Source organism: Esox lucius, chromosome 3 (genome assembly GCF_011004845.1).
Source record: "Esox lucius isolate fEsoLuc1 chromosome 3, fEsoLuc1.pri, whole genome shotgun sequence".
Taxonomy (NCBI): Eukaryota; Metazoa; Chordata; class Actinopteri; order Esociformes; family Esocidae; genus Esox; species Esox lucius.
In genome coordinates, this window is record NC_047571.1 from 13,141,529 (window position 1) to 13,155,877 (window position 14,349).

Sequence of the window (14,349 nt, forward strand, 5' to 3'; positions counted from 1 at the left end):
AAGGGGAATCCCCACATCACCAGGGAAACTATTTTAGGGTGAGTACATAATTGCAAGAGTAGTCTATCGTGGCACACAAGCATGCAATAGAAAATGTGTCAGATGGAGCACAATATCTATACGGCACAATACAAAATGGGCCTGATCTTAAAATCTTGGTCTACACAACGTAACCCAAAAAACTCAAAAATGTAGAAAACGAAACAAGAGTGCTGTACAAACGTATGCACACCATATAGATTTAGAAACTACAGATTTTGGAGATGCTGTTACTATGTCCGACTTCCTGACACAAAAAAGGAAAGTATAAGGCAGAAAGAGGGGGAGGAGAGCAAGAGAGACAGAGAGGGAGAGAGAGAGCACAGATTGACTAAAGGGATTATGAAGCGCCAGCTTAGAAAATTCTTCCACATCGGTCAAAGGAAATAAATGTTTTACTGCAGGGGAATACAAGCTCAGGATATCAGCACATCAGTAACCACAGACTATCTAAAAGAAAATAGTGCCTTTTGGTGAACAGCGTTTTGTGGGACAACTTTGGCAACAAATGTATTCAAGAAATGAATTCTCAAGCTGTCATATTGTTGCTGCCAGTTGCCAGTTGGAAAGTAAGAAATACAGAAGGCAAATAAGGAGGTGATGAAAACAAGAGGATCCTTTGGGGATGTCACATGGATGTAAACAAGGTCCTTAATGACTGCCTAATGCTTGAGAAAACTAGCTTTATGGATGGATTAAAGAGGATATTCTGAAACATCGCCCTGAATCATTTCAGAAACAGATTCTTTTTTAAATAACATAGTATTTAGAGATCGCATTAACTACTCCTTCTTCCAGTCATAGCTAAGTAATTTATTTACATTTTGTATGAAAGGTAATCGGTCATACGAGATTAGGATTTTGGTGCCTTTTCCTTGTTGTGGTGGATTTTAAGCAGGTGCTTCAATGGTGCTGATCACAGAGGACCCAGGTGGCGGTGGAGGAACTTTGTTAAAGGTCCAACAGAATGGGATGGACAGAGGTCAGGCCAGAACCATCAGAAGTTCTGGAGATGAAGACTCATCTATGTTGTCGGAGGCGGTCGCGGACGGCGAAACAGACGATCCTAACGAGGCGGACGGCGAGGACAACAACTATTATGAAGACGACGATGATGATGTCTATCAGGAATTCGAAGAGTTTGACTTTGACACATTACCAAACCTCCCGGAGGACACCAGCAGTATGGCCTCGGACGACTCCTTCTACCCTCCGGATGATTCTCTCAAATACAACACACCCAGTCCAGACACGCCGGAAGCTCTGTCCTTCTTCAAGGCCTGCTGTAACAACAACTCCATCATAGTAAAGATTATGATACGACAAGGGGTGACAGAGGATGAAGTGAGAGAAACAGACAAGAACAACAGAGTATGTTTTGTGTTGTCGTTAGAGACAAACTAGTCAGTGCTTCCTGTGACTTAGATATCAGCGCTATCAAGTAAAGGCCTTTTGGGCAAATATGTGGTTTCTGTTCCGATGTCCACTCTTACATCCTACATATAACAAAGCTATGTGCTGTATAACATATTCTAGGTATTCTCTGCTGGTTTGGACATTGGAACATGGCAGATTTCCCTGAGTTCTGATCTGGTGTATGCTTTATGGTGGTTTTGATGGACAGTTAAACCAGGAATTTGTTTTCCAGGCTTTCTGCTAGGGAACAGCTTCTTTTAAATAAACATATCTGTGGACAGTGACAATCTCAGAGGGAAAGTCCCGGCTGTTGCTTAAGCCCTGGAACAGATGGAGGTGTGGATTCCGGTTTGCGATCGAGTTGAAGCAGCTCATAATCATGGCTGAGCTTTTAAAAGGTTCACCCTAGAATTCTGGGTGTTGCAGGACAAACCCAAAGAGAGGGTCGGCACTTGAAATCCATTATTCTTCACCCCATTAACGAGCATTTTAGGTATAGTACATGTAGACACGAGGTTTAGGCAAAGTGTTTCTGGGCTATATGCTTACAGTAACCAAAACATTTGCTGACTAATATACATTACATTCAAAACATGTTGCTTGTAGATTCCAAAATAGAGAGGTTACGTTGTTTCCCCAGGTATCTGATGAAGGAGCAAGTCTCGGTCCCTGACCTATTCATCATCATCTCAAGCTTTGTCCTGGGACAGACTGATATAATCCAATTAGTGAGAAACCGTCTGTCAAGACCTTGTAATGTATCAAACCGTCAGTCAGCCCTGTTCTTTGTGTAGATGCAAACACAGAGAGAGAGAGCAGCGTTTTCAAATCAAACACACTGAATTGATGTGTACTGTGTTTGATCAGAGAATCCTACTCTCCAGGGGAACAAACGGCCTCCAACACACTCGTAACATGCTCCTTAACTCAGTAGTCTTTTGACTTGGCTAAGTATAAAACGGCTTTAAGATGTTATTTTTGGCAAATCTAAAATGGTACTGGCCTTCTTCCAATTGACTACACTAGACAGATAGCGGGGGCCAAGACAAACAGTGTGTCAAGATGATGTTCTCCTTTTGGTTGTTTATAGAACCCTAGCCACCAGGAATCCGGGAAGTTCTGCTGATCGTACAGAGCACTAAAGTTTCAGGTTTTTGTTTTAAGAAGGCAAAAGGTTTGTTTGTACGTTAAACACGTTGTCTAATGCGCTTTCTTCAGGTGATGGGTGGTACAGACAACAACTGTTTATTTGGGGGTTAGAGTCACTGGATCCCATTGGGGGGGGTTAGGGTCACTCTTTTCACATTGACCTGTCTGTAATATTGGGTGGGGTCATGACACCCCTGGGTACAGTGGCCATGGTAACTGGGTATATGACCGAACCCAGAACCTGGAGCACTGAGCCACTTGTGTGCCATGCGTTCTGTGTACAGTGCGTCATTATAACCTGTGATTAGTGTAGGCAGCAGGCAGATGGTTCAGGAAGCTCTGAACTTAAGCTTAACTTGGATTTCCCTTGGGGATCAGTAGGCCTCTGATGCTGTGTCCCTGGCTATACATCACCATCCAATCATATATCGATTTGCAAGCGTCGCTCCAAGCACATCTTTATTCTGTTAGATTAATAATTTCTCAAAGATATCTACCAGCACCGACAGTTGGTTAAATCATCTCTCATTAAACAACAAGACAACCTAGTGTCCTTTTCTTGGGTGTCAACAAAAGTCAAAGGCAACACACCTTAGGTGAAAGCCACAGCCACGTTTGTATAAAGCTGACGTGATGTATTGGACGCAGCATGTCGTCCATATATGTGAAAGGTCAAATGTCAACATATGGCGCGGGCTGTGAATGGATTACCAAAAAGGTCAAGGACTAAGGCTAACTAGAGGCTAACAATAGACATCAATTGTTGTCATCTTTAAAGTGAAATGTGTCCATGATCTTTGACTGTGGTTGTGCTTTACAGAGCGGGCTGATCGTAGCCTGTTACATGGGCTGGGTGGATGTGGTCATGGCTCTCTCTCAGTGCCCGCACATCGACGTCAACTGGCAGGACAATGAGGGAAACACGGCACTAATGACAGCAGCTCAAGCAGGTAGGAATCCACAGATTTCTCAACGCCAACAAGTTCAAACAAACGTCTGAAAATCATTAGTGAAATTCAATTTAGTTCAATTTGAATAAGGCAAAGAGACCATTCTGGTTTCTTTTCTAATCTCAGGGCACATAATGATATCCAGCTACTTGGTCAACTACTTCTCGAACCTGGACCTAGAACGCAGGAACTGCCACGGTTTCACGGCTTTAATGAAGGCTGCCATGCAAGGACGGGCAGATGTGGTTCGGATGCTCATGTTGTCAGGTAACGCTCAAACCTTTGTACTTCCAGATCATTTGAAAAAGGTTTAACTCTGCAACTCCACAGAAGGCAGCCCGGTGCGTTTAACAATTTCCATGAACTTCACATTTAAAATGAGAACTGAACAGGACGCGTACGATGGCTGTCCTCATCTGTGTGCCCCCGCTAACAGGAGCGGACGTGGAGGCCAGGGACTACGGCCGCAAGATGACCTCCAGGGAGTGGGCGCTGTTCACCGGCCGCTACGAGACGGCCTGCCTGATGATGCGTCTCATGGCCCAGCCGTGTGCCGAGCAGTTCTGCGACTCCTACAAGCCGGAGTGGCCGATGCTGGAGGAGCTGGTGGCCCGGCGCCAGGAGCCCAAGCCCTGCTGGCGGAGGGTGGTGGACAAGACCTGCTGCTCGTTCTCCTTCCGCCTGAAGACTGACCCCGTGGACGACGGCGTGATGGATCACATGGTGCGCATGACCACCGCCCTGTCCAGCCCGCTGATCGCCACCGCCTGTCGCACGGTGTGCCCGGGGAGCCCGCCCTGCGTCGGGAAGCGGCGCTACGCCGTGTCGGAGATCCTGAGGAAGCAGCGCGTGGAGGAGCTCAAGCGCCTGGGTCCGGAACGCCTCAGCAACTACAAGAGGCTGTTCAATAACTCCAGGGTGCAGTTGGTCCCCAAAACGAGGGAGCGGAGGGCCAGCCTACAGCCACAAATGCTGCAGCTGGCGGGCACCGCTGTCCTGAGGCGCGCCAGCCTGCTGCCCCTGAACATGATGAGGAGGAGCAGCGTTAGGCCAGGCATTGTGGTCCCCAAGGTCAGGCTGTGCAAGGCCCCACCTGGGCCCGCCCCCGAGAGGAAGAGGAGGATCAAGGACCCTGATTTTCTCCAGCCCCCAAAGTGGAGGTACAAAGAGGCCAAGGAGGAAAGGAGGAGGCAGGAGGAGGAGGAGAAGCAAAGACGTCTGCTGACGTTGAGGAGGAGGTGAAGAGCTTTGACGGGGGAGGCCATTCTCAGGAGCTTCCAGGTTGCTGGGGTGTTGATAGGCTGTGTTCAGTCTGTGTCACTGAGGTAATGACTAATGCAGCGTTTACTGTAAATGAACTACATTGGAACATTGCCTTGACATTTAAGTCACGCTGTAAATAGGAGATTCCACTGTAAAGATTGAATAGCCCAAAGTTACAAAGTTGTCACTAGCAATTGAGATTTTAAGGGCTGTGCCATTGGATTTTATTGTAACCATGGAGCAGCATGTTTTCCTGTCCCATATTCGGGACTCTTTTCCCGGCTTTAATCGTGATTGGGTAGATACACTTGTTGCTGAGGAATTAATACTTGAACTTTGATACAGATGTATTTTTGTATCAGTCTTTTTGTCAGATTATGGATTTCTCCATCTCTGTTTGATATACCTCTGTTGTCGAAAGGATTACTCAAGAACATGCAATATAACCTTTGCACACTGTGTGTTGTGTCAAAGCTTCGGTCTGAGACCTTTTCATTCCTAATGAAACACTGAAAGCTCCATATTTACGTTCGTCTGGATATCCTCAAAGCAGCCAGTTCACCAACCGTTTGGATGTTTCCTTACTGTTAATAAAGGTTAACACACGTATACCTCTGTTCTGAGTCTTACAGGTCAATGAACAGCCCACCACAGACTTACAGACAGCTGCCCTGTGGCCTGTTCTGGCTCACCCTGCTGTGCTGCCTACGCTATGTGTGATGAGGAGCCATGAATCGGATGTGATAATGAATAGATTTAGGGGTGAATTATATTACTTTCTGCTGTATTGACGGAACAGAACAGGGTCTTCCGCAGGATATTGATATTTCAACGCATACACACACACAAACACACACACACCATTTGACAGGTGGGAAGTCCCAACATTGAAAGAGCTCACAGCAAGGGCTCCTGAAGTTATGTCAACCGAACACTGAGCGATGTGGAGTGAGTGTAATATTTAGGCGCCAAATGAGCCTCTGCCAGTTTGCCCAGTGGGTTCTTTCAGGTTGATCGGCTGGGAAAATGCAAACTGACCATTTTACTGTGTCTCAAGGTAACCTCAGTGCAACAACGTATAAACTGTAGGACTATGGTGCACACTTTAGGATCTGTGGCTTCCTGTCAGAAATCTGTCCCCCTCAACGCTGATTTCATGTAATATTCAAAACGGTCCAGTTGATTATATAACTGCCCTATATTCTCAGCAGCCCCACATATTTACATAATCACAATGTTATATAATACTGGAAGAGAGATATTTCCGTTTACTGTTGCAAAACTAACATACAATTCATGGGCTATGTCGTCCATAACTTGAGCGCATTTCCGCTTGCACTGGTATCTGCCGCTGCAGTGTGCATCACTGGCCCGGCAGAGCAAAATGGCAGACCTGACCTGTGAGAGAAGAGTTATCCCCTAACTGCCCACTAGGGGGCACTGCGGCCTCTTCCAAGCCGTTGACATTGACACATCGTCAGGCTACACCCGTTAACACTCCTCATCCAGCACACAGACACCAGAATGATGGATTCTCCCAGGATTAGCGAAGCAATTAAATTTTTAAGGGATACAATGGAATATTCCGTCTCTTACATTCTGAAACATAGCTTCTTTTTAGCTATACAAAATGCTGTATCTGGCGCATGGGTGAACAATGTGAGCATTCTCACAAAAGCAATTCAGTGGCCTTCTACTTCTGCTTCCATTCGTCCATTAATAATCTATGCTCTAAGCTCTCATGGAGCAGTTTGGGAACCTTTCCTCACGGAGATGCGAAAGATAGGCCCGGACACTCCTTGGGCGGGCGGCTGACACGTTAGCCCGTCGGTGTAAAACATCAAGCGAAACATTTCGGAACAGGCACCACAGCAGCACGACGACGGGCACGAGCGGTGACCCCCGGACTTGGCGTGACCCAGCCAGGCCCGCAACGTGGCAATCAACACCTATCGCAGTGGTAATCTCATATGACAAGGCAACAGCTTATACAGACCCGTCAGCATTATCTCCAGTCAATGTCACCAGGGAAACACAGAGAAACTGTAAGGACATCTCCCTCCACTGTCCCCAGTCGCGGCTGAGTGGCCTCTAAGAGCTCAGTTCGGTCAACCCAGCATTGCATTCTCTACAGAGAAGCTATTTTTTCCCCTGGACTAATGTTAAGCTCTGTATAAAAACCATCAACTACTTCCAAGGTGACCAACCCGACAGGTGTACTTCAACTTTTCAGATTTAGCAGTGTGGCCTGAAATATTGTGAATAAAAGGACTGTTAACATTGCTGTGATAGGTTGAAATGAAGCTCAGCCTAATTGGCTTGAAACTACACACTAAGCGTTCAGAATTACACAGACAAGCACTGTGGACTGGAATAAGAAAAACACAAATTCAACAAATGCTAGTTTAACCTTCGGGTTCCTCCAGTAAGACTCCAAGCTAAGAAAGACATCTTGGAACTCTGTACAGTGGGGCTGATGTGTTAACAGTCCCAATCCATTAGTGGAATGAGTTCACTGCAGTGAAATAATATGGAAAGTGTCTGATTGGAATGTTAATGGAAAATCTCCCAACTTTTTATTCCAGACGTCTGTCTCCCTTGGTAACAGGGAAGTTAGGGAAATAATGTGGACTCTGGATCACCACTTCACCAAATCAACAGACACAAAGGACATTGTCTAATCCACAACATGATGAAAACGGGATCCCATCGCAAAATCCTTTGGATTTGAGTTGATTTCAAATGCTATAAATGACAACACCCTTTTTTTTACTACAATAATTGTACATACTCATGTAGCAATCATTCTTCTGGTGGAAACAAAAAATAATAATTTCAACACAGCGGTCGCAGACAGACAACACAAAAGGATGCTGATGAATAAACAACCTCCAAAGCAGTGACTCTTAGATGGTCCATTTATATTTTGTAGCAGTTGCAATCTGTTGAGGCAATAAAAAGTTTCACAAGTCTTTTAAAACACGTTGTCTAGCAACAAAAAGGTTACTGACAGTTTAATACAGTTTGTCAGGTATGCCTACTATTCACAAAGACTGTGTCTGTTTCAGATGCTTACCAATGAGAAGGGGAATCAATATCATGTTAGAATATGTCGAACAATTTTGGGGGTTTGCATCATTTATTCATTTTTCAAGCATCTGAATGTGACCTAGAGACTTACGATATGTAAGGGAGACCAGGGCTTGTTGTCACAACTTACACCTTTTTTTCCCCTCTTTTCTCCTCAGCTTCAGTGCGTAGCTTACCGCCATTTTGTTTGACATTAAAGAACTGTTCATGCATTAGTGGGTAATTGAATCGGATTTTTCACTGATGCCATAAACCGTTATTGTAACATTTGTAACATCAAAGGAGGGCTTGCTATGAAACCATGTGTCATGCTGGGAAAATATTGTTGCAGGGTTTGTATTCAACTACCACTGTTAAGTTTGACAGATAAACAGAGGGTCACCAGCGCCACTGTTCATAACTGTACACCACATTGATATATACAGGTTTGAGGAAAACCGACAGGTATAAAGGAGATTTTTTTTAGTTGGTGATGAAAGACAATCACCTGTGAACATTTCAATATTCAAAGCTAGGGACATGAAGTGGCAAAATACATTCTGAAAACATCAATATACAAAGATCTGTGGGTATAACTTTTAGCACTCTTTCTTGTAGTTAGGTCTGTGACAACTTCCGTTTCTCAGCTTATTCGGCCCCTGGTCTCCCCTATTTCACATAGCAACAACATGACTACACAAAGTCAACATTTTAGTGTGTAGACTGGAAAATGATGCCGAACAAAAACCTACATGTATTTCTTTACAAGTCTTTTCCATAATGTTGCTGCTTTAAGTGACATCCACATCTGCACATAAAAAGTATATATTTATATTTATATAATATATATTCATACTCTATTAACAGTTTAGTCTACCATGAACGTAATTGCCACCCATCTCTGGACGGAAAAAAATGGATTGTTCTCAAACATTGATTATTTTACAACACAGTCAACTAATTTGTACATCTTTGGAGGGAATTAAGCTCTCAAAGATCTTGTTCGCTCCTCCTGGTAATGTTTCAGTTTTGTTACAGTATATATAGCTTTATTCCATTAAAACACATAAAAAAAGCATTTACAAACTGGCATCATTAGAACCAACAACTTGCTGTTGAATGTAAACTTCAACAGAAGTTCAACGTTACCCCTCAGCTTGGAGATAACCATGTTTGGCACATTTTCTTTTTTTTTCTTCATTTTATTGACAATGAGCACAGTTCACCAAGAGGCTTATCTAGGAACAAACATGTTTTCATGTAGATATGGTTTGACAAAAAAAAATTATATCGCAAGGCATGTAAGGACATGAACAGTTTTCGGAGTATAACTACGGTCCATCGGTAAACTGTTTACGGCAGTGGAAAAGCACCAGGGGAGAGGAATGATGCCGTTGAGCCTCCGAGTTTCACCAATTTGAAATAGTACCCTAATTTTGCAAATGCATATCAGCTCGCTTGTTGTTGTTTTGTATGTGTGCAGACATTGTACTCTCCGTTATCGCCCCAGAATGTTACGCACAGATTGCCGTTACGTTGAACCACTGAGGAAAGGGACACAGGCCTTTGTGTAATATACACTATGCACTGGTATCTCTGTAATGTACATAAAATACTTTATACCAGAATTAAGAATTAAAAAAGTAGAAATAAAAAAAAAAGAAGAATTGTAACAAATCAAAAGATACAAAGTCTAGAAGCAATTCCTTTGACCAGAGAGGACACTCCTTACATACAACACACGTTGAAGCCGGAATTTACCTAATAAGAGTTTGTGACTGACAACTATTCCCTAGCTTGTGTAAATGACACTTCATTTTCTTGTGCTTCACATACTAATCTCTTTACTATAACACATATTTACAGTTGCCTTTGTTCTAGAACACTCCCGACCGTCCCCAAGATGTTCTGCTGCTCACACTTCCATTCTCCAAGCTTCTGGTTGTGACCCCATCACACAGCATCCTCCCTTGCCTTCTGTGAGTCATTTCCTCACAAGATGCTACGCTTTCTTTTTCCCTCTCTTTCTATCCTCCCCTCTTTGTGACTCTCTCTTTCTCGCTCTCCCGCTGTCTCTCAATTCCGTCAGCTCGGATCTCTCTCGGCTTTCTTTCTTCAAAGACACATGGGTGTGGGACCTCTCTAGGACAAACTAAACTCGCTGAAGAAATGTCTTGTGGTGTTCATGCACATGCGTGGACTGTCTGTCTCTCTCTCTCTCTCTCTCTCTCTCTCCATAACAGGACAGCACACTGCCAACGACCGGACCTTCCTCTATAAGTCCACTAGACCCAGGAGTCTGGGGAGGCCGGGTAGTGACTGGTCTCATAGTTGAGTTCACTATAAGGGCGAGACGCTGAGTAGAAGTCCACGTAATTGCCGGTGGACTTGAGGCCCAGGTGCATGTTCAAGTCCGTGGCCTGGGCTGGGCGCTGGTGCACCTGGTCCTCGTAGAAGGCCTCCTCAAACTGTACCCCGGGGGGGTTCTGGAACGGCGGGTACGGCTCCTGACCCGGGTCGGGACCTTGGGCGGAGACCTTGGGCACACATGGAGAGGTCAGAGCGGTGCCGACAACGAGGCGCTAGGGCGAAGCCATCGGGTTGTTTCGTTATCCCTTACCTGGTTGTGTTTGATGTCATCGCTGGGGGAGACGTAAGCACCTCGGAACAATGTCGACGTCCCACTCGAGATTTGAACTGTGGGGAGGCCGGGGAACAGAGGGAAGGTGAGATGACTATCATCTGATGGAAATACAAGAGCCCAAAAAAACCAGGCGGAACCTGATGGAGGGAAGCAGAAGGCGGCCTTGAAATTCCCTCCTACCTGCCATGGCGTCTTTCCTCGACATGTGCTCGCCCTTGTTGCCATGGTAACTGGCGTTGGTGCCCGCGGACTCGTAGTCGGTCTTCCGCTCCTTAAGGCTGATCATCTCTCGTGGAGAGGCTGGGGCACTTGCTGCAAACGCAAATGACACAGCACGTATACAATTAGCGGTGAAGAACGACATCCATCCTGGCCCCTCCGTCAGGTACGATCCTGGCGCTCTTGTGCGTTGACATGTTTTGTTTAAACAGCGAAAGGAGGCTCGCGGAGAAGCAGCTGATGACATCATCAGAAGACTGTTACTATGCTATAAACCAACAGGAAGAAAACACATTCTGTACATGGGTCTAACTGAGCATATGCTTTAGGCTGAGGTCAACACATTTAACAAAGCTCTTCTATTATTACTTTATAACTGGATTCATTACATTCACTATTTCCATATTTTTTTCATTAAACTCCATTTAAGAGCAGTCCGTAACGTCAATGCCCTAAAACTAACAAAAATCAACAAAAGGCCTCCTGTCCAAAAAACTGCTCTTATACAGATACAATCAGCATTAAAAGGAGCCAAAGCGCCACGGCTGGAGGTGTCAATGACAATACTACAGACACCTCTTACATTTCCATTTCAGTCACGTAGCAGATGCTCTTATCCGAAGCGACTTACAGTCAGTGCATTTTGACAACTGTTCATGTTTAGTAGGCGTATTCTGCTCGGGCACTAACTGCCCCCCAGAGCAACATTTCCCATCCACCATCTCTCCTACGAGGCCGCTGCAGTGATGAATAGAGCCTGAGTCGTGGCATTCAAACCGGCCGTGGGGAGAATCTGCTCGGTGTCTTTCATCTGAGTCATCCCTCCATCATCCCTCCTCCTCTCCTCTCTCCTCTCCTCTCCTCTCTCCTCTCCTTTCATCTCAGAGGGTAAGTGAGTAACTGGCAGTTGCTTATTAGTGTCTGGGCAGACACCATCTTATCCTTGCTTCAACCTACCTTTGATCTGAAATATTACTAAGCGCCCTGAATCTTCCTGTCTGAGATGAATGGACAACAAGCCAACGGCCCTACAATGGTTAAGCCTGCTAATTAAAGTGCCAAAACATAAACAGCCTGTCAAAAAAATAATAATACTTCAGTATTTGAATACAATGGTCAGTCACCACTAACTGTGTTTTCTGCCAGTAGGGGTCTGATGCACTGAGAGGACTCACCTGATCGGTTATTGGGCGATGTCCGTACAGGGGAGATGGACGGGGTGCGGGAGGAAGAGTACGGCCTTTGTCTATCTCTCTCTATTGTAGAGGACGAACCCACGAAATGATACTGAGAATATCCATCCTGGGGAAAAGAAGATTCTAACTATGAACGACTGCGACATACTGTATTCGGTCATGAATGGCCACGCTGTTAGAGCTAAAATAATCAGATGAAATAGCAAATGAGTTCCAATAAGGCCAAACTGAAGAGGACCTTCTGGTACTGACAGCATATCCGTTGTTGTAAAGCAGTCTTGCAGAGCCTGGTTCCCCTTCCCCCCAAAAGCCTTTAAAGCCTCTAATTCTTAATCTGCCTTGTTTCATTAAAGCATCTCCTCAGCTCAGGACAACACCGAGAGATTATTTAGTTTATCAAACTGCAGCCCAGAGGGACTACAGCTTTACTCTCACTATCAATTCACTCACTTGTTTTGCCTGGTGAGCCAATCGGACTGTCAACATATGATGCATGCCCAGGACAGCACAAACATTTTGCCCTTGACCTTTCTGAATGAGTGCCCACCTCCGTCCCCACCCCCACACTGACTTCCAACCTCACCTTCGTCAGAGGGCTTGCGGTCACCGAAAGATCTACGCACCTTTTTGTAGAGGCTGCGAAGGTCTCGGTATTGCCACATGCTGTTGAGGACTTGAGAGGCTGCTTTCACCACTTTGGGAGTGTGTCTGCAATGACAACAAAAGGTTTGGAATGTTTGCTGCTGGATTAAACATCACCTGTTTAAAATCATTCTGAAACACTAATTCAATCTATCTCGTTTCAGACAACCATTCAAAGCAAACATGAAATGGAAACAAGGTCATTCCGTACTTAAGCACCATTGGCATTTTTGCACAAAAACAAGAAAAAAAAAAAAACAGAAATGAAGAAACGCAATTAGCAGAGCTAAATCCAATCAGTTTAGCATCAGAGGCCCCCCTCTCTCACACAGCACCTAATCCTCATCCCTATCTCATCACAGCAACTCCACAAGGCACAACTGTCAGCACCAGAGGTGATTCACTTAACCAAGCATTCTTCACGCTGATTCGCACTAGAGATATAGAATGATCATCAAGCCATAGCATTGTGCTTTTATAGCAACACCATCCTTTTCTCAGGATTCTTAAAAGAAATGTTTTATCTAACACTCAAATTGTATTCACTTCTTTTCTATGGAACAATATACTACAATGGTTCAGTCTGTTGGCTTTGGCAACGTTGATCAACAGCATCAGGACTGAGTGAAGAGGTAGCCAAGGTACACCACTCCATTACCTTGCTAATTACAATGAGAAGCTCACTGAGGGGAGAAAAACCTAGCGCATAAAATCACAAATGAGAAAACATAAAAACAACTGCCGGCCGCATTTTAAAAGAAATTTGAGAGGACATCATAAAAAAAACGTCTGTCTGAAGTCGATCTCGAGGGACACGAACAGAACCCGAACATGCGCTCACGGGAAACCATGGCGCTAGACGGCGCACAAGGCTGGGCGGCTGGAGGGCCGCGCGCTGGCTTTAGGGCCAAACATCTCTCGTGACAGTGCGCTAACAGGCTATACACATTAGCAGACTGGGGCGAACACAGCTCCACTTCTGGACACCCACTTGTCTCCTTTGCTCCTCGCGATGCCGATGAGTTTCTCAATGCCTCCGGCGTCGCGCAGAGCCTTAGTATTCTCCATGTTCTTGGTGATGACCTCGTGCAGGGCACAGCAGATGGCCGTGACGGTGTCGTCCGACATGGTCTTCCCGGTGGTACCGGCTGCTGGGCCGCCGCTGCTGTTGTTGTTGTTGACCCCGGGTAAGCGGTGGACCAGGTCTCTCATTGCGTACTTGCCTGGTGCGGAAAGAAAACAACACATGAGGGTTCTGATGTAGATTTGGACCAGTCAGGGAAAAGATTAGAAAAGAACAGATGCAGAACAACAATCTTATCTATTAATAAATTCGTCAGAACACGTTCCGTTTGAGACCAAAATACCTTCTCGGTCTCAACATTGAGAGAGGGGAAAGGATAGCAAATGGTCAGGAGAATGAATCCTTACAATCAAATGCAGTATTACTGTCCTTCACAGACAGATACTGATAATGACATGCAGTATTACTGTCCTTCACAGACAGATACTGATAATGACATGCAGTATTACTGTCCTTCACAGACAGATACTGATAATGACATGCTGTATTACTGTCCTTCACAGACAGATACTGATAATGACATGCTGTATTACTGTCCTTCACAGACAGATACTGATAATGACATGCAGTATTACTGTCCTTCATAGACAGATACTGATAATGACATGCTGTATTACTGTCCTTCACAGACAGATACTGATAATGACATGCTGTATTACTGTCCTTCACAGACAGATA

General features: G+C 45.0%; 2 protein-coding genes across 10 annotated transcripts in view; one reads left to right on the top strand and one right to left on the bottom strand.

The window, feature by feature from the left end:
* The first annotated feature begins 359 nt into the window (after positions 1 to 359).
* Positions 360 to 5,426, top strand: ankrd33bb (ankyrin repeat domain 33Bb). Of its 2 annotated transcripts, none has more exons than XM_010894064.3 (4): positions 360 to 1,410; positions 3,425 to 3,554; positions 3,681 to 3,821; positions 3,991 to 5,426. In XM_010894064.3, exons 1-4 carry the CDS (start codon positions 946 to 948, stop codon positions 4,794 to 4,796), a joined length of 1,542 nt encoding a protein of 513 aa, XP_010892366.2. In that variant the 5' UTR covers positions 360 to 945; the 3' UTR covers positions 4,797 to 5,426. The 2 variants fall into 2 exon arrangements, with proteins under 2 accessions (XP_010892366.2, XP_010892367.2); XM_010894065.3 differs by having other exon boundaries at positions 360 to 1,383.
* A 2,291-nt stretch (positions 5,427 to 7,717) lies between these two features.
* The window catches only part of ctnnd2b (catenin (cadherin-associated protein), delta 2b), an 80,881-nt gene continuing 74,249 nt past the window's right edge, over positions 7,718 to 14,349 (bottom strand). For all 8 annotated transcript variants that reach the window (XM_020045468.2, XM_010894067.4, XM_010894066.3 and 5 more), the window contains 6 exons: positions 13,579 to 13,810; positions 12,569 to 12,653; positions 11,925 to 12,051; positions 10,711 to 10,842; positions 10,507 to 10,583; positions 7,718 to 10,423 (listed from right to left, as the gene is read on the bottom strand). In XM_020045468.2, the coding sequence (XP_019901027.1) occupies positions 10,172 to 10,423; positions 10,507 to 10,583; positions 10,711 to 10,842; positions 11,925 to 12,051; positions 12,569 to 12,653; positions 13,579 to 13,810 (905 nt within the window). In that variant the 3' untranslated portion in view covers positions 7,718 to 10,171. The remainder of the gene's footprint in view (positions 10,424 to 10,506; positions 10,584 to 10,710; positions 10,843 to 11,924; positions 12,052 to 12,568; positions 12,654 to 13,578; positions 13,811 to 14,349) is intronic.

Excerpts from the sequence above, each read along its gene's own strand:
- ankrd33bb (XM_010894064.3), top strand. The coding sequence starts at position 946 with ATGGTGCTGATCACAGAGGACCCAGGTGGCGGTGGAGGAACTTTGTTA. Across the intron at positions 1,411-3,424 it reads AAACAGACAAGAACAACAGA|AGCGGGCTGATCGTAGCCTG; the intron begins GTATGTTTTGTG and ends TGTGCTTTACAG. Across the intron at positions 3,822-3,990 it reads TCGGATGCTCATGTTGTCAG|GAGCGGACGTGGAGGCCAGG; the intron begins GTAACGCTCAAA and ends CCCCGCTAACAG.